Source organism: Esox lucius, chromosome 24 (genome assembly GCF_011004845.1).
Source record: "Esox lucius isolate fEsoLuc1 chromosome 24, fEsoLuc1.pri, whole genome shotgun sequence".
Taxonomy (NCBI): Eukaryota; Metazoa; Chordata; class Actinopteri; order Esociformes; family Esocidae; genus Esox; species Esox lucius.
In genome coordinates this window covers 6,162,137-6,181,213 of record NC_047592.1, presented here as the reverse complement: position 1 = coordinate 6,181,213, position 19,077 = coordinate 6,162,137, and the positions used below count along the sequence as shown (strand labels likewise).

Here is a 19,077-nt window from a genome sequence, read left to right as displayed (position 1 = left end):
ATGGAGGGTGGGAGAGAGATGGAGAGAGATGGAGGGTGGGAGAGAGCCAACACCTCCAGCCATCTCCCCTTCCTTTCATCCATGTCTCCCTAGAAAAGCTTAGCATTTCCCTCCACGTCCTTCATTCTCATCTCTCTTCACACCCGAGAAGCTTTCTGTCCTTCCACGCTATTCAAACAGATTCACAGTTCTTTAAAGCAGCCAGGCTAACACACACGCACACACGCACGCACAGTAAAGCCGTGAGAGAACCTACTAAAGCACTTCAGTTGTGGATCCTAATCCATTTTTCCACTTAGCAAGTAGGCTATCGCTGGTTCTCTTCTTCTCCCAATACAACTCCCAACCTTGCTCGCTCTCTCACCTTTTTGGCAAGATGGGGCAAAACAGTAAGCGAGTCTGACCTTCATAAATGCCGACGTGTTAAATCAGCCTCTTAGGGGCTCAGTAGTGACACGCCTCAGGTCCGAAGGCTCAGCCAATGTTCCTCACATTCCACAGCATGGAAGTATGAACGGAGACGAACCCTCAACTAGAATGGCAGAAACTCACATAAACTTGTTTCGGGCCTATTCAGGCCTGTTTAAACGGATCGCAACCGGTTCACACCGGTTCATGCTTGCTCGGACCGGCTTTAACCGGTTTGCTCGGTACCTGGTTGAGCTCCTCCTGGCTGCGAAGGCCCTCCAGAACCCTGCAGTACTTCCTCTCCCTGTACTTCCTGCGATGGAACGTGGCCCTCTGCTCGGGCGTCGCCCCCATGTGAATCTCCTCGTCCAGCGGCAGGCTGGCAGCCCAGAAGCTGTTGGCGTTCTTATTGCCCACTTCCAGAAAGAGCTACGGGATGCAGGGGGTGCAGAGGTCAAATGTGCAAACAGCAAAACAATGTCACGCGCGCCCTCGGTTAAATTCAAAACATTGTTCTGAAAGACTTATTTAGTATCAACTAAGTTTTTGAGGATTTTCTTCTCCAACAATGGCCTGCCACAGACTTCCTAGAGTATGGATAATACAGAATTGAAGACAAACTAAATAATGACCGTTGTGATAAAGCAATACAGGTGTTCAGAATCCTTTGGCCTCTGAAACTTTTATAGGAAGCAAGGTTGACACGTTGCTTGTGATCTGGATCAAACGTCTGCCCACCTCCACCAGCTCGTTGCTCCAGATACTGCTGTCTAACTTCAGGCTCCGCACTTTGGAAAGGTTTGGGCCCAGGAACCGATGTTGACCTGAGGGTAGGCACACACACACACACACACACACGCTGTTTAGAAACAAACCGGCACACCACAGACATCATAAAGGCATAGCTGGGAGCCTTCTTCTGCTCAGACACCCTCTATTTGAAGAATTATTTACACCGTTGAAAACAGCTAATTGGAAATAAAAAAGAAAGACGAGAAATGGAGGAGAGGAGAGGGCCATTAATTGCTAATGATTCATGAGTAATTAATTGTGTTTGTTGGTCTGTCTGTTTATTTGGGTGAACTGGAGGGTTTGGGTTGTTTATGCGTTAAGATGGTTGGATGAATAAAACATAATAGAGGAGAAGGGATTTATTTGAACATGTGAATGTGAATACGGTTACTGTGCTCACTGTATTAGTGCTCTTTGCAACCGATAGCATTACTGTCAGTGAATGGAGCAGACGAGGTGCTGACCAAAGGGGGGGTTGCACAGATACACATGAGAAGGGCCTCGATTACGGCCTGAGGAGGGACGGGGGGGGGTATAAAGTGGTCTAAAGCGTTTTTACACCACAATAGTTTGATATAGACGCAGAGGAAACTCCCCTAATGTGTATCGGAGGGGAATGAGCGGCGATGTCTGGTTCTGATTGTCCTTGCGTCTCTGGGAACAGAAAAAAATAAATAAATGCTGCTACTATTGGAACAATTCCACCCAATCACTTGCTAAATGAGGCACGCCATGTTAGTCACCGGGTAAACAACACTGTCAGGGGGGTTTATACCGCTTCCAGGTCAGCGATCTGGCCAGTGCGTCCGGGGTTTCGCCTCAGAGCGCGGCGGGCGTCTCTTGTCGCGATCTGGATTGAAAATCGTGTTCTGCACATTATGTACATCTCATTTGAACGACACTGATGTCACGAAAGAATTGTGGTGGTGTCATCCGGGCCCGTAAAGGGTGACAGACGACAGACAGACAGATCACTAGATAGTGATGTAGAGGCAGGGAGGCACACAGACATGGTGTGGGGGTTGTGTTAGAGATGGAAGGAGATACTCTAATTCTCCTGGGATAAAAGCTGCTAAATTACCATCTAGTTATTATTGTGGTCATTAATGGACTGCTGTTGAATAGAAGCCCTCTGATGTTTTTTCACAGGTGATTAGTAAGAATCAAAAGTGTGTGTGTGTGTGTGTGTGTGTGTGGGGGGGGGGGGGGGGCGTGCGTGCGCATGTGTACAACCGGCTTCTTTAGAAGTCTAGACCTCGCCCAGTTGCCAAGTGTCCAATTAAAAACTTCTAAAAATACTTCTGTAATGAGACGGAGGACACCTATATCAGCCTCATCACTCGGGTGGCCTTTCGCAGAAGCACCCTCCCTCCTCTACCTCAGTCTGAACAGAAGGACGAAGAACGGGGGGGGGGGGGGGCAGGCCCCTTGCATACGAGATCGCCACGGCTGTCAGGTTGTTCCATTTAAAAAGGTTCATTACAATCACAAGGCCTGAGAAGAGGCAGGACGACGACTCGAGAGTGTGTGTCATCCGGGTGGGCGATCGTGACTGAGGGGCGGAGGGAATGGCAGGGTGGGGGGTATGGGGGGTCGGGGGGAGAACAACGGAAAGAGGATGGACACTTGTCAAGTCGTGTTCAGGTCAGACACACCGGAAAATGGGGGGAAATGGGTTTATAGCAGGGCTACTGACGGTTTGACTACCTGATTTCATTTGTTCAATCGGTTTGACTACCTGATTTCATTTGTTCAATCATTAAAAAAAAACTGAGCCTACATAAGATAGCACTAGACATAACAGAGCCTACATAAGACAGCACTAGACATAACAAAGCCTACATAAGATAGCACTAGACATAACAGAGCCTACATAAGACAGCACTAGACATAACAAAGCCTACATAAGACAGCACTAGACATAACAGAGCCTACATAAGACAGCACTGGACATAACAGAGCCTACATAAGACAGCACTAGACATAAAAAAGCCTACATATGACAGCACTAGACATAACAGAGCCTACATAAGAGAGCACTAGACATAACAGAGCCTACATAAGACAGCACTAGACATAAAAAAGCCTACATAAGACAGCACTAGACATAACAGAGCCTACATAAGAGAGCACTAGACATAACAGAGCCTACATAAGACAGCACTAGACATAAAAACGCCTACATAAGACAGCACTAGACATAACAGAGCCTACATAAGAGAGCACTAGACATAACAGAGCCTACATAAGACAGCACTAGACATAAAAAAGCCTACGTAAGACAGCACTAGACATAACAGTCCTCCACACAAAACAGAAGGCTTCAGAGAAAGAGGAGGGGCGTGGGGGAGGGAGAGGGTGAGAGACATTCTTTGATGACATCATTCTGGACACACCAAATCCTAAGAGGAAGACAAGGAGAAATCACAGCCATAACAGGCCACAACATGACATCAGAGCAGACACTAACAGGGTGCCGGTTAAAATTAAAATTCACCCATCCCATCAACAGTCTGGTCTCTGTCGGTCTCCCCCCTTTCATTCTCCGTTCGAATTACGAGAAGAAAGACAATCTGGAATGATTTAATCATTAGTCTTCTCATTAGCACTTCCTCTTCCTCCAGTTCTATCATCCCCTTCTATTGGCTGTGACACCCTAAACATAATAAAAAGTATTTGTGCCATTGATATTCAGAACCAGGCTGGGTAATACAAGGCAACTGGTCAGTGGGATGGCCTACTCATCTCGCCGTCGCCCGACGCTACAGGTCTTCCAAAGTGCGCGTGTGTGTCGACAAAATGTAATGTTAAACACTTGTGTAAATTAAATAATATAAGGGCCATTTTAAAAAGCTGTGGCGGAAAATAAGAGGAATACCAAGTACGCGGGCTCTGAAGACAGGTGACGCCTTGAAAGACACCCTGACTTGAGAGGGATCTGACAACAGACTGGAAGTGTGTGCGTGTGTGTGTGTGTGTGTGTTGGGGGGGGGTTATATTAAAGATAGTTTATCTAGGGTAAAGTCACCAAGACTCCCTTTTGATAATCGACGACCCCCATGTACCGGGGGTATCTGTCCAACCCATCGGAGTGGCATGTACACCGGCCTCTGAAACCATATTTACCATATTAGGGTGAAGCTCAGCCGTTACGGCGCGTGACCTAATCTCTGTTTTCATTTACTATAATCCACCTAACTAGCCAGAGGGTTTAAGGCTCAGCACAGATTTAGGATGCATGCGCACACACGCACACACGCACACACGCGCACATACACACACACCCGCACACACACACGCACGCACACACACACACACCATATATAGTGCCTTAAGACCTGAGATATTATCTTAATAGTCCCTGAGGGTTACAGTCAGGCTTCTTCTCTCCCTCTCTTATCTCTATTTTCTCTTTCTATGTCTCACGCCCTCTCCACTATCTCTTCTTCTAAATGTTTCCACATCCCCCCCCCCTCCACTCCCCCCCCCCCTCGTATTCTTTCCTCCAGCAGTGACGGTTTCACCATCTGTTCACCCCCCTGTTCCTTTGGGAAAGTGAGTCAGGAAGTCAAGCTCCATCTTCGTGTTCAACAGAGTCTATCAATCAGTTAGCGACAAACAAGGAGCAGCGGAATGAGAAAAGGAGTGGAAGCACGGAGGAGGAGGCGGAGGGAGGAGGAAGGGAAGGAGGAGAGAAGAGGAGGAAGAAGGAAGACAAAAGAGGGGGGGGCCGTTGTGGAGGAAGATATGAAGAGACGGAAGAAGCAGAGGGGATGTTGAGCCTAAGGGCAGAAGTCCAGAGGGAGAAAACAAATACACGCAACTTTCAGAGACGTTGTGTTTGTGGCGTTGCGGACGTCTCAGAGTGTGTGGTCTTCATTACCTGCACACTTCTTACAGATGACAACGCCCAGATTAATGGAGGCCCATTCCGGCTGTGGCGCACGGCAGTCCGCACAGGTCCTGTTGGATTGGTTGAACCAGATCTTCTCAGCCACTTCATAATCGGAGAGCGTTTCAGCTATCGCTTCCTGGACTGCTTCGATCCACTCCTCTTTCTCCGTTTCTGACTCAGCAGTGAAGCTGCAACCACAGTATTTCTGTTCATACCTAGTTATCGGACAGACCAACTTGCCAGTACATTTTGACCAATTAACCAGTACATTTTGACCAATTAGTCAGTACATTTTGACCTATTAACCAGTACATTTTGAACAATCAACCAGTACATTTTGATTAAATTAATAGCACATTTTGACCAATTAACCAGTGCATTTTGGACAACTGACCAATAGAGTTTGACCAAAGAACCCAGTACACCATATTGGCCAACCAAGCAGGAAGCAGGAACAAGAGTACTCATGTATTTAAGTACGCATTTTTTTTTGTACTGAGGACAGGAATATCATTACTCCCTAAAATAATGTAAATTTATACTTTTAATTGTAAAAAAATATTTTAAAAGCATGCATGTAGTTTTCTGTAAAATATAGCAGTCAAACATTCAATAAATATTGCATTACATCAAACTGGCCAGAGAGCAGGTGGAGGCCTTGTGGAGATCTCTGTGATCCTAGATACTATCATCTCTAGGTCACAGGGCAGGTGGAGACCTTGTGGAGATCTCTGTGATCCTAGATACTATCATCTCAAGGTCACAGGGCAGGTGGAGACCTTGTGGAGATCTCTGTGATCCTAGATACTATCATCTCTAGGTCACAGGGCAGGTGGAGACCTTGTGGAGATCTCTGTGATCCTAGATACTATCATCTCAAGGTCACAGGGCAGGTGGAGACCTTGTGGAGATCTCTGTGATACTAAATACTATCATCTCAAGGTCACAGGGCAGGTGGAGACCTTGTGGAGATATCTGTGATCCTAGATACTATCATCTCAAGGTCACAGGGCAGGTGGAGACCTTGTGGAGATCTCTGTGATACTAGATACTATCATCTCTAGGTCACAGGGCAGGTGGAGACCTTGTGGAGATCTCTGTGATCCTAGATACTATCATCTCTAGGTCACAGGGCAGGTGGAGACCTTGTGGAGACCTCTGTGATCCTAGATACTATCATCTCTAGGTCACAGGGCAGGTGGAGGCCTTGTGGAGATCTCTGTGATCCTAGATACTATCATCTCTAGGTCACAGGGCAGGTGGAGACCTTGTGGAGATCTCTGTGATCCTAGATACTATCATCTCTAGGTCACAGGGCAGGTGGAGACCTTGTGGAGACCTCTGTGATCCTAGATACTATCATCTCTAGGTCACAGGGCAGGTGGAGGCCTTGTGGAGATCTCTGTGATCCTAGATACTATCATCTCTAGGTCACAGGGCAGGTGGAGGCCTTGTGGAGATCTCTGTGATCCTAGATACTATCATCTCAAGGTCACAGGGCAGGTGGAGACCTTGTGATACTAGATACCAGTGGGAAACACTGGGATACTTTTCTCACATTAGAGAGAGAGGGAGATAAAAATAGATGAAAAACTGAGGAAGAATTAGAACATTGGTGATGGCATTGAAATATCAGCCATTCAATTCCCTGAGTGTGTGTGTGCAAAATAAAATTCAAAAGTGTGTCTAGCAACGCCCGAAACACACATGCACTATGTTTCATTTCTACTTTGCATCACTACTACAACTCCCTTCCCACTGTCTCCCCTCTTACATCTCTCTCTTCTCTCATATCCCTGTTTCCTGTCTCCCTCTCCCTTCCCACTCTTGTCTTTCTTTCCTCTCAATTCCTTCTCTTTTACTTCGCTCTTTCCTTTCTATCTCTTTTCCCTCTGTCTTCTCTCTCTCAATTCAATTCAATTCAACTTTATTAGCATGACAGTTATTACAACCATATTGCCAAAGTTAAAGGTACAGTAAGGAGTCTACACGGTAGCAGCCCCATTTAAGGTGACATCAAGAACAACAATAACCAGCATTTTCAGAAATATTCAGCAATAACAAAATGCTCAGAGTGAACAATCTCTCTCTTCTCTCTCTCTTCTCGTCACTCTTCCCTCACTCTTTTCCCTCTCTCTTCTCGTCACTCTTCCCTCTCACTCTTCTCGTCACTTCCCTCGCTCTTTTCCCTCTCTCTCTCTCTCTTCTCGTCACTCTTTTCCCTCAACCTTTTCCCTCACTCTTTTCTCTCTCTCTCTCTCTCTCTCTCTCTCTCTTCTCGTCACTCTTTTCCCTCACTCTTTTCCCTCTCTCTCTCTCTTCTCGTCACTCTTTTCCCACTCTCTCTCTCTCTTCTTGTCACTCTTTTCCCTCATTCTTTTCCCTCTCTCTCTCTCTTCTCGTCACTCTTTTCCATCATTTTTCCCTCTCTCTCTCTCTCTTCTCGTCACTCTTTTCCCTCACTCTTTTCCCCCTCTCTCTCTCTTCTCGTCACTCTTTTCCCTCACTCTTTTCCCTCTCTCTCTCTCTCTTCTTGTCACTCTTTCCCTCACTCTTTTCCCTCTCTCTCTCTCTCTCTCTTCTCGTCACTCTTTTCCCTCACTCTTTTCCCTCTCTCTCTCTTCTCGTCACTATTTTCCCTCACTCTTTTCCCTCTCTCTCTTCTCGTCACTCTTTTCCCTCTCTCTCTCTCTCTCGTCACTCTTTTCCCTCTCTCTCTCTCTCTCTCTCTTCTCGTCACTCTTTTCCCTCACTCTTTTCCCTCTCTCTCTTTCTCTCTTCTCGTCACGCTTTTCCCTCTCTCTCTCTCTCTTCTCGTCACTCTTTTCCCTCTCTCTCTCTCTCTCTCTTCTCGTCACTCTTTTCTCTCTCTCTCTCTCTCTCTCTCTCACTCTCTCGTCACTCTTTTCCCTCTCTCTCTCTCTTCTCATCACTCTTTTCCCTCTCTCTCTCTCTCTCTCTCTCTCTCCACTCTGCGTTAATACTGAGACACACAAACACTCCTCTACCTCCTGCCACTCTCCCAGGCTGTGAGAGGGAGAGCTCCCAAATTGGGTGCCTATCAGGGCCTAAAGCGACTGGGAGTCATCCGAGACTGCCTCTATGCTGTCATTTAATCTGGCCATGTCTCACTCATTAGGCTCCCAGCGAGACAACTACCGACCCGGCACAGCAAGCCCGACTAAGACAGAGTGCATCCTCACCCCCCAAAGCTGTTTAACATGTCTATTGCTTTGCACACATTTCGGCTGTGGGTGAAGTCAGTCTCTCTCTCTCTCTCTCTGCTGGGATGAAGTTCAGTGGGTGGTTTCCATGGTAACCTCTCTCCACTGTTGAGAGGGTGGGGTGGTGGTACGACTCCAACCAAGCAACAGTAGCAGCTGTATCCATACCGGAGTGGAGGTTGGCCGAGGTCAGGTGCTCTCCTATTTCCTGTTTTCTAAGGTCCACAGGGATGACTGCTCCTATCAGAACCTGAACTACAGCCTTCAAACCACAGAAGATGAAGAAAGTAGAAAGTAGTGAACTACATTCTCCAATACTGTAAAGAAGACGGTGAGCTATATCCTCGAATACCGTAGAAGGTGAACAACAACCTCCAATTCCGCAGAAGAAGAAGGTTAACAACAACCTCCAATACCGCAGAAGAAGGTCGAACAACAACCTCCAATTCCGCAGAAGAAGAAGGTTAACAACAACCTCCAATACCGCAGAAGAAGGTCGAACAACAACCTCCAATTCCACAGAAGAAGAAGGTGAACAACAACAACCTCCAATACCGCAGAAGAAAAGGGAGGGTCTCAATAACAATGCACTTGGCAAGAAAGATTTTTCACTTCAACACGCAAGTTACGGCACGATGCCAAACTGATATGAAAAGCAGACACTTTTGAGATCAGGTCCCAGTACTAAGTACAAAAGTGTTCAAATGTTTCTGTTTTTAGCCATGTCGTACATATACCTAAAAAAATCAATAATGACATTTGTTGCCAACAATTTTTAATGACCAACATTCTCCTTTTGGTCGATTAGTTGTTGCAGCCCTAGGTGTGTTTTTTTTTTGTGTTTCGGGGTATTCATACTGAGGTGGTGCAGGTTTACATGTGCCAAGCTGCTAGCAGCTGCATAAGCTACTTTTCATCAAGCAGTGTCAAAACACAGTTAAGGTTTTATCAACAACTCTTTGTCCATCATGTTGTGGTCCACTGGAAAGCCAAAATGCTGCCAAACCTGAGATGTGCACGAAGCTGGAGGACTCTCCAATCTCGGTTACTCACCACCCCCATTGGGCCTTGTGGAACGCCCCGGTTCTCCTCGTGTCCAGCTTGCAGAAAAAACAACGGGAAAAGCGCCAGCAGTCTTTATACGCTAGATTACGACATTGAAACAGAGCAGCCTAAAGTGTTTTTTTGTCAGCTCATTCAGATGTATTAAAGAGGCATTCAACACAGCGTAGCTAACGATAAATCACTTTTTTTGAATGTACCAATTCGGGTCCTCACGCGAACCAGCAGGAGCTCCCTGAACCACGCGGCGCGCTACAGCCCTAGTGGAGGACAGTACAGAGCAGTGGGTTGGAGTCTGAGAAACCCTGATGCAGGCGAACCAGGAGCAGTGACTCAGGCCTTCTTTCTGAGACGTATCAAAAAAGACTCGAGACGCTGGATTATTTTGCTGTGCAGTTTTGCGGGTATAACAATAGCTCGAGACGCCACCTTCTGAGGTAGCGTGCACCACATTTATGATAGAGAGCCCTCCCGGAGTTTCGCAAGACTGAAAACTGTAATAAACTACACAAAAGGTCCGTGCAGCGCGCAGGCGTAATGCTCAATTTCCAGCGATTGACAGGCCGCAATTCTGCGTGGTACGTCTCAAACACGCCAGCGTAAATTCACTTCGGACACAGTTCATCACAGTAAATACAATGTCAGCGATGTCATCATTCATTATCCTTGTATATCAGCTGCACGGAAATAAGCTAATTAACGCGGACTCTTCAAAAACGCTTTACGACGACTGACCGAGGTGGCAGAGGTGGTGGCGGCGAAGCGGAAGGAAAACAAAGCGGAAGCGTACAAGGAAGTGGAAGAGGACGCCGAAGAGGAAGTGGAAGAGGACGCCAAAGAGGAAGTGGAAGAGGACGCCGAAGAGGAAGTGGAAGAGGACGCCGAAGAGGAAGTAGAAGAGGACGCCGAAGAGGAAGTGGAAGAGGACGCCGAAGAGGAAGTGGAAGAGGCCGCCGAAGAGGAAGTGGAAGAGGACGCCGAACAGGAAGTGGAAGAGGCCGCCGAAGAGCAAGTGGAAGAGGACACCCAAGAGGAATTGGAAGAGGACGCCGAAGAGGAAGTGGAAGAGGACGCCGAACAGGAAGTGGAAATTCGATGCCCTGTTCACTGTTCTCCGCCGTGTTGCTTCGTTTCCCCGCCAGTCACGTTACGCATTTCAGTGTGTGTCGCTCGATCAAGCGCGCAAACACACACACACTCATTAGAGGATGACTGCATTGCTGCATGCAACAGCACGACGGTGGTTTTCCAAAACGTCCCTGATTACTGATCTTTTATTTTTTGAATTTGTTTTTACAAATCCACCCGGGAGGGTCGCAGACGCTGAGATGAAGCCCTGGTGTGGACTGACTGCGGGTCAGGACCCTGGGCCCAGTACAGCAAGAATTGACAAGCAGTGTGTTTGCTTGTCTTTTAATGACCCATTTGCAGCCGAACTGCTGCAGACAAAAAGGGGGTGGGGGGGAACTGTTAGTTGTTTCTATTTGCTCTCTGCCGTTGTATTTATATATTTATTTTCTTTTGGATTCTTGCCGCGCGGTAGGTGTGTTTTTGTTTTTTTTGTTTCTCAACCTAGGGTGTATGACAGATCGATCTGTTTGTCTCTCCCTCTCCATCCTTAATGGCCGAGATCGTTTCTGAGTGGGTTTTATAAAGTGCTGGGAATAATTGTGATTTTGTGCTAAAAAGAGCAGTGTGAGATTACAGCCAGCTCCTGATTGTTACGTCCTGATGAGGTGGCGCGGAGCCTCAGGGGGCTCCCTGGATCGAATCGATTACAGCCCCGCCGGCAACTTCTACCTGGGATTTAGATAAAACTCATTTAATCTCTTTAAGCTGTTAAGACTCACTCTGTGAGTTGTTTCATTGTTTTTAATGGCGGGATATATTTGCCCTGTGGTGTTCTTCTTGCTTTGCTTCACCATCGGTGGTGAAAGAATGGGGATATGGAAAAATCAGGTAATAGTCTGTTTTACAAATTAAGAGAGAGAGAGAGAGAGAGAAGGAGAGAGAAGGCATTTTCAGGTGACCGTCGTAGAGTCAAAGACAACTTTCCGTTCTTATTAAGCCTCCATGTATAACGTTGCATTCCAAGGTGAAATTGAGATCAAGATTGGCGGCCGTTTCACTGCCAAATAGCATTTGAATTCAAACAACAGCGGCTCTGGTATCAATACACAATATTCACCATGACACATGTCTGCTCATTAACACACTCGCCCTTCACTCTTCTCACTGCTGTATTCAATCATGACATTTCCAGGTCGCCTTAGCGTTGTGACCATGTTTGAACTTTGATGTTTTTTTTCACATCAAAGCATATTTTTTTATTTTTTATTACTTTAAACAGACCAGTTAGTATTCCAAGGATAAAAAAACAAACAAAAAAAAACATACGTATGAATCATATCAACAACAGTGACCTTACCACCCGTTTGTCTCATACAACGACACCCGGCCTAAACACTGGGACAACTTTCCAGTTAATAGGGAGGAGCTACGCTAACAAGGAGAGAGGAGGTTCGCGTCCCAGACAGAACCCACCTGTGAAGGAGTCGTCTTGAGAGCCGCGGTTGTGTGAGCAACATGAAAGCAACACATCCACATGGTGAACGCTGATCAAACAACACGTCTTTGGAGTGCTCTCCCTACAGTGGCTAGGCCCTCGCAGAGGTAACACCGACGCCAATCCCAGACCAAAAATATACACACATAACTAAATACAGTTGAATGTATATTCTGGGGGGGCTTTCAGATACATTGGCCAATTTATTTATTTTCTATTGCATTTTGCAATGCATTTAATTGGCGTGACATGCATTTTTTATTTGGCCGATATATTTTCCGCACACTCACACACACACACACACACATACACACACTCACCAGAAGTTTCTAAAGGGAGTGCTGATTTCGAAGCTCCTCCTGTCCGTATCTTCAAGGCTGGCACCCGTTAGGTCAACCAGGGCTATGCCAAGACCAGCTCTGAAGTCCTGCAAGACACACAAACCCCAAACGTCTTTAAAATCCCTCTTAAGGCGGCTCTCCGGTGGCGCAGCGAGCTGCAAGCCGACCACCACGGCCGAGCCCTGGGGGGTGACCTGTCGGCTCCAAGACCTCTCCATCAAGCCGTGACCCGTCCAGAGTGCCAAGAAACATCAGACGCTGGAGAACACCCCGCTCACATAGGTTTACGCCCCGCTAAATCTGGAGGGCACGGTGACCGAACCCAACGGTCAGATTCCTCCCCGGTTCCCAGCAAACCTCTGAAATGATCCCCACTCCTAGCCCCCCATCGCCAATTCATTGAGTAAAACGTACAATTAAAGGGCTGTTTGGTCGGCCAGTCTGGCTGTCCTGAGACAAATGTACGGTAGCTGTGAGATTGTCCGCCAAATGACTAAAACGTAACGTATTGGCCACAGTGATAAACGCCTGACCCGGTCGTCATTTATTTTTATTTTTTATCGTACCTGCATTATCTTTCAATCAATTTTACTTCCAGTCTTCATCAAGGTCCTGTCTCATCCTACTGCTCAGAGTAATTTAGACTTGTGGTTTTGTGCTAAAAGAGAATTTAGACGGGGGGAAAAAAAGCCTGCCGATGCAAAACCGCACCTAAGGGAGGCCTTGTAATAGCTGCTTTATAATGGGCCTATAGATCGGCATCACCTCACACTCAGCGGGTCGCGCCTGAACAGCGTATCGGGGATGGAATATCACATCATTACAACTAAATCTGGCCTCTCCAACCAGACCCAGTCATTGTTTGGTCTAATGAAAACAAACTCGGTGCGCACCAGAGAGATCGACAGCCACTTAATGTCAGGCCCCTGCGCCCTATTTCCCAGGGGGCTTTGCACCGAGATATAACAGTTGTATTGTTCCTTTCCTTTCTTGCTCGCGTGTTGTGCGTGCGAGCGCGTGGGTGCTTGTGAGTGTGCGCGCGCGCGTGCTTGTGAGCGTGCGCGCGAGCGCGCGTGGACTAGGATACTAAACTAACTCAAGATGTCTTTGATTGTTCGTCTGTTTTGGGACACAATGCTGGAAGACAACAGCCGCCATCTTCACACGGCAGAGAAGAGATGCTTTTCCATCCCACCCCAAGAGAGCGAGAGAGAGAGAGAGAGGGGGGGGGGAGAGATGGAGAGGGTAGGGAGGTATTGAAGTAGGGGAGAATAAACAGGCCCCGTTCCAATGTATCCTGACTGTTGAAACAGGCTGCAGGATAACATCGTCACTGTGACCTGGTAAATCAACTCCGAGCAAAGCGACAGAGTTTATTCTCATTACCACAAACAAAGGGGGAAATTAATTGACACCATCTTTGTTGATTAGGCGCTTTTCCCAAATGGACGGGGGAGATGAGGAGAGGGTCACGCCGTTTTCAGGATGCATCTCGCATGAATACAGCTTAATTGGACAGTTGTGAGGCATAAGGGGAGACGGGGAGGGACGGGGAGGCAAAGAGGGACTGAGAGGGAAAGAGGGATAGAGAGAGGAAGAAAGTATTCACACGACAGTCTGCCCTTTGATTAATCAACACATTTCCAACACATTTCCAACACATTTTCCATCAACAGAACAGGAAAGAAGAGATCGAATATAACGGAAAGACGATGTACAAAAGGGAGGAGGGAGAGAGAGGAGGGAGAGAGAGGAGGGAGGAAAGGAAGGACTGTGGGAGGACAGCGACCGGATAAAGAAAGGAAAGACAGGATGGAGAGAATACGTCACTCTAGTAAATAAGAACTTGAGCACATGAAGTGAATATGTACACACACATATACCATCCATTCAATTGATTACTGAGGTATGACGTCACCAGTCCCCGTCTCCCTCCGTCACAGCTGACATCAGGCCGACCACTGAGGCACGAAACGCGCAGCATCCAGCACCACCTCATCTGAAGCGCGATCCACTGCCCTTTTACGGGTTGTCTACAGCGTTGCGAAACGAGGACATCTCCGTGTAAAGGGTGTTTTGGGGCGTGCGTGCGCGTGCGCGTCCAGCGGGCCGAGCGTGTCGGCCATCTAATGGCTGTCATCCCTCTCAGTAGCCAATTACAGACACGGCTGTTAGCGGCCCGATTCGGCCTGACTGCTAGTTACCTCGCCAATAAGTGTCGTGGCCTCCTGCCCTGTCCAATTAAATCAACAGGGATGGGGGGGGGGGGGGGGAGCAGGGATGGGGGGTGGGGGGGAGCAGGGATGGGGGGGGTGGAGGAAGAGCGGGGTGGAGAGAAGGAAAGGAAAAAAAACTCTTCTCTCCAGGCACCATATTGCTCACATGTATATTTAAATAACCTGTAAACATACAGTGGGACAAATGTAGCAAGCAGACAGGGGAAGGATCCAACTTAAAAATCACAGTTTAATACAGTAGCAGTCAGGGGAAGGATCCAACTTAAAAATCACTTTTCAATACAGTAGCAGTTAGAGGAAGGATCCACCTCAAACATCATGGTTTAATGCAGTAGCAGTTAGAGGAAGGATCCACCTCAAACATCATGGTTTAATGCAGTAGCAGTTAGAGGAAGGATCCACCTCAAACATCATGGTTTAATGCAGTAGCAGTTAGAGGAAGGATCCACCTCAAACATCATGGTTTAATGCAGTAGCAGTTAGAGGAAGGATCCACCTCAAACATCATGGTTTAATGCAGTAGCAGCTAGAGGAAGGATCCACCTCAAACATCATGGTTTAATGCAGTAGCAGTTAGAGGAAGGATCCACCTCAAACATCATGGTTTAATACAGTAGCAGTTAGAGGAAGGATCCACCTTAAACATCATGGTTTAATGCAGTAGCAGCTAGAGGAAGGATCCACCTCAAACATCATGGTTTAATGCAGTAGCAGTTAGAGGAAGGATCCACCTCAAACATCATGGTTTAATGCAGTAGCAGCTAGAGGAAGGATCCACCTCAAACATCATGGTTTAATGCAGTAGCAGTTAGAGGAAGGATCCACCTCAAACATCATGGTTTAATACAGTAGCAGTTAGAGGAAGGATCCACCTCAAACATCATGGTTTAATGCAGTAGCAGTTAGAGGAAGGATCCACCTCAAACATCATGGTTTAATGCAGTAGCAGTTAGAGGAAGGATCCACCTCAAACATCATGGTTTAATACAGTAGCAGTTAGAGGAAGGATCCACCTTAAACATCATGGTTTAATGCAGTAGCAGCTAGAGGAAGGATCCACCTCAAACATCATGGTTTAATACAGTAGCAGTTAGAGGAAGGATCCACCTCAAACATCATGGTTTAATACAGTAGCAGTTAGAGGAAGGATCCACCTCAAACATCATGGTTTAATGCAGTAGCAGTTAGAGGAAGGATCCACCTCAAACATCATGGTTTAATACAGTAGCAGTTAGAGGAAGGATCCACCTCAAACATCATGGTTTAATACAGTAGCAGTTAGAGGAAGGATCCACCTCAAACATCATGGTTTAATACAGTAGCAGTTAGAGGAAGGATCCACCTCAAACATCATGGTTTAATACAGTAGCAGTTAGAGGAAGGATCCACCTCAAACATCATGGTTTAATGCAGTAGCAGTTAGAGGAAGGATCCACCTCAAACATCATGGTTTAATACAGTAGCAGTTAGAGGAAGGATCCACCTCAAACATCATGGTTTAATACAGTAGCAGTTAGAGGAAGGATCCACCTCAAACATCATGGTTTAATACAGTAGCAGTTAGAGGAAGGATCCACCTCAAACATCATGGTTTAATGCAGTAGCAGTTAGAGGAAGGATCCACCTCAAACATCATGGTTTAATACAGTAGCAGTTAGAGGAAGGATCCACCTCAAACATCATGGTTTAATACAGTAGCAGTTAGAGGAAGGATCCACCTCAAACATCATGGTTTAATACAGTAGCAGTTAGAGGAAGGATCCACCTCAAACATCATGGTTTAATGCAGTAGCAGTTAGAGGAAGGATCCACCTCAAACATCATGGTTTAATACAGTAGCAGTTAGAGGAAGGATCCACCTCAAACATCATGGTTTAATGCAGTAGCAGTTAGAGGAAGGATCCACCTTAAAAATCACGGTTTACCTTGGGCGCCGGGGAGGACAGAGCGGTCCAAAAAATGACGTAATCTGTCGTAAAAATAAAATATCTTCAAAACAGATTATGATAGTGAGATTCGGTTTTCTTTGTGGTTTTCCTGAGATTCCGCTGAAAAGAGCCGTATGAGTTGTGTTTACGTGGGGCATTTCCTGGTTGTCGTCCTCCAGTCCAAATCCAACCTACCCCTAGTGCACCAGACCAATGGATGGGCTGTTGCTTGGCAGTATCCAATGCACAATCGACCAATGGAAAGATGTTGCTATTCAAAATATTTTCTTTTACCCACTCAGGGGAAGGTAACTGTTTTGTATTCTAGCAAATCAAAAGTTTTGGGGGTGAGACATAATGAGTTTTCTGTTAGTGCTCAGTGACTAGAACACAAAGAGGCAAACACAGTAAGCTAACGTAGCATGCTAACAGAGCACACTTGTGCAGCGCACAGACAAAGAAAGGATATGTGTTTTCAACAGCTTAATAAGTATTATTATTAGTAGTAAAAAATGGCAAAAAACGAAAAAACACTGTTACACAATGTAGCCCTAGTCCTTTTCTGTTTTTACATGCTGGATAGGTGAGTTACCAGAAAAGGAGGAATGCTAAAAACATGCTAACGCCGGAGAACAAGAACAGAGTCCAATTATAGGACTTTTAAGTAACATCAAATAACCTATTGATCATGAAATAATGTAATACAAATGTGATCATTTTAGATATTGTCTGCTTTGAATATTTGGAATGGGAGAATTGTATGTATGTGGTCTGATATCGATGATAAATCGAAAAATAATTATGGCTGTCATAAACATATTGGACTGCTTGCACAAAATGTGAATTATTTCATTGTTCTGTTCACATTTATTGTGACACAATGAATATTTGTGAAAGAAAAGGGGTTTGCAAAGAACATTTGTATTGGGAGAAATGTTCCGAATTGTTGTGTTCTGATCAGAATTCAATGATATATAGAAAAAATCTGATTTTGCTTTTTAAAATAACTTATTGATAGTGCATTTTTCACTCAAATACTACCTTATAGGTACATTAACATGCGTGCTTATATTAGCTGAGGTTATTTAGAATCATTTGATGCCAAATACATGATGATCCATAAACATTACATATTGTTTATGAGCCCAAATGTAAAAGTAGGGGGAAACAGAAATAAAAGAGGTTAGGCCCCAAAGGGTTTAATACAGTAGCAGTCAGGGGAAGGATCCACATTAAAAATCACGGTTCTGTGCAGTAGCAGTCAGGGGAAGGATCCACCTTAAAAATCACGGTTCTCTGCAGTAGCAGTCAGGGGAAGGATCCACCTTAAAAATCACGGTTCTGTGCAGTAGCAGTCAGGGGAAGGATCCACCTTAAAAATCACGGTTCTGTGCAGTAGCAGTCAGGGGAAGGATCCACCTTAAAAATCACGGTTCTGTGCAGTAGCAGTCAGGGGAAGGATCCACCTTAAAAATCACGGTTCTGTGCAGTAGCAGTCAGGGGAAGGATCCACCTTAAAAATCACGGTTCAATACAGTAGCAGTCAGGGAGCGTCTCCCCGAGGATCTGCGACACAGGCTGAATACCACGGCAACCCACCGAGCCAAACCCCACCAATCCACATTTCAGTGGAACGTTTAAATGTCAAAGTATTGGACAAATCCACGGCTTTACACAATGAATGCCGACCCCACCAGTTGCAACCTGGTTAAACTGTACGGCACAATGTGACCAGCGTTCCAGAGGCACGGTCAGGGCCCGGCGGGCTGGGCCGGGGGTACCTGGCTGGGGTTCTGGTGCCCGGTGCAGCCTTTAGTTCCAGCAATATACAATTCTCCACGTCCCCGTCAGTTTGGCCTTGTGTTACCTTGGGAACCACAGCGCCTGACCTTAAAGAGACTTCCCTCCCTTGGCTGGCCGTTTGAGGGGCGGGGGGTGGTGGGGTGGGTGTTTTCAAAAGCTTGTTCGTCGTGTTGGATTAAACACTCCACTCCACGGTGAACAAGAACAGGGCTACAGATTCTCTCCACCTCTCTCTTTCTCCATCTTCACTACATCTTCTCCTTATCGTTCCACCTCATCTCTCATCCCTCTTTTAACGTCTCTCCATCTCTCTCACTTCAGCTAAGGGTGTGTTGATGCCACACTTGGGATTCAACATTTTAGCAGGACGAATGCAATGTTCTCCATACTTCTCTCTCTCTCTCCCATTCCCTCCCCCTCGCCTTTCCCTCTCTATGCTAGTGGAAACGTGTTGACACAAAGAGATACCCAAAGAGAATGATGATGAAGATGTTTGTCCATGCTAATGGACAAAATAATGAAAAAACAACAGACAGAGCGAAGGAGAGTGTGTGGAAGGAGGAGAGGAGTGTTTGCTGAAGGGGGAGAGGGACGGAGTGTTTGTTGAGAGGGGAGAGGGGATTCGTTTTTTGTGGAAGGGGGAGTGGGAAGGAGTTTTTGTGTGTGTGTGTGTGTGTGTGTGTGTGTGTGTGTGTGTGTGTGGAAAGGGGAGAGGAGTGGAGTGTGTGTGTAAAAGAAGGGGAGAAGGGAGGGGTTTTTGTGTAAGGGGTGACGGGAGGAGTGTGTGCGGAAGGAGAGGAGTGTGTGGAAGGGGTGAGGGG

General features: G+C 46.4%; 1 protein-coding gene across 2 annotated transcripts in view; it reads right to left on the bottom strand.

Annotated features, from left to right (window-relative positions):
• The window catches only part of zmp:0000000660 (arf-GAP with Rho-GAP domain, ANK repeat and PH domain-containing protein 2), a 109,440-nt gene that overhangs the window by 49,575 nt on the left and 40,788 nt on the right, over positions 1-19,077 (bottom strand). For both annotated transcript variants that reach the window (XM_029117473.2, XM_029117474.2), the window contains exons 10-13: positions 12,268-12,374; positions 5,084-5,283; positions 1,147-1,232; positions 655-837 (exon numbers count right to left, since the gene is read on the bottom strand). In XM_029117473.2, coding sequence (XP_028973306.1) covers positions 655-837; positions 1,147-1,232; positions 5,084-5,283; positions 12,268-12,374 — 576 coding nt within the window. The remainder of the gene's footprint in view (positions 1-654; positions 838-1,146; positions 1,233-5,083; positions 5,284-12,267; positions 12,375-19,077) is intronic.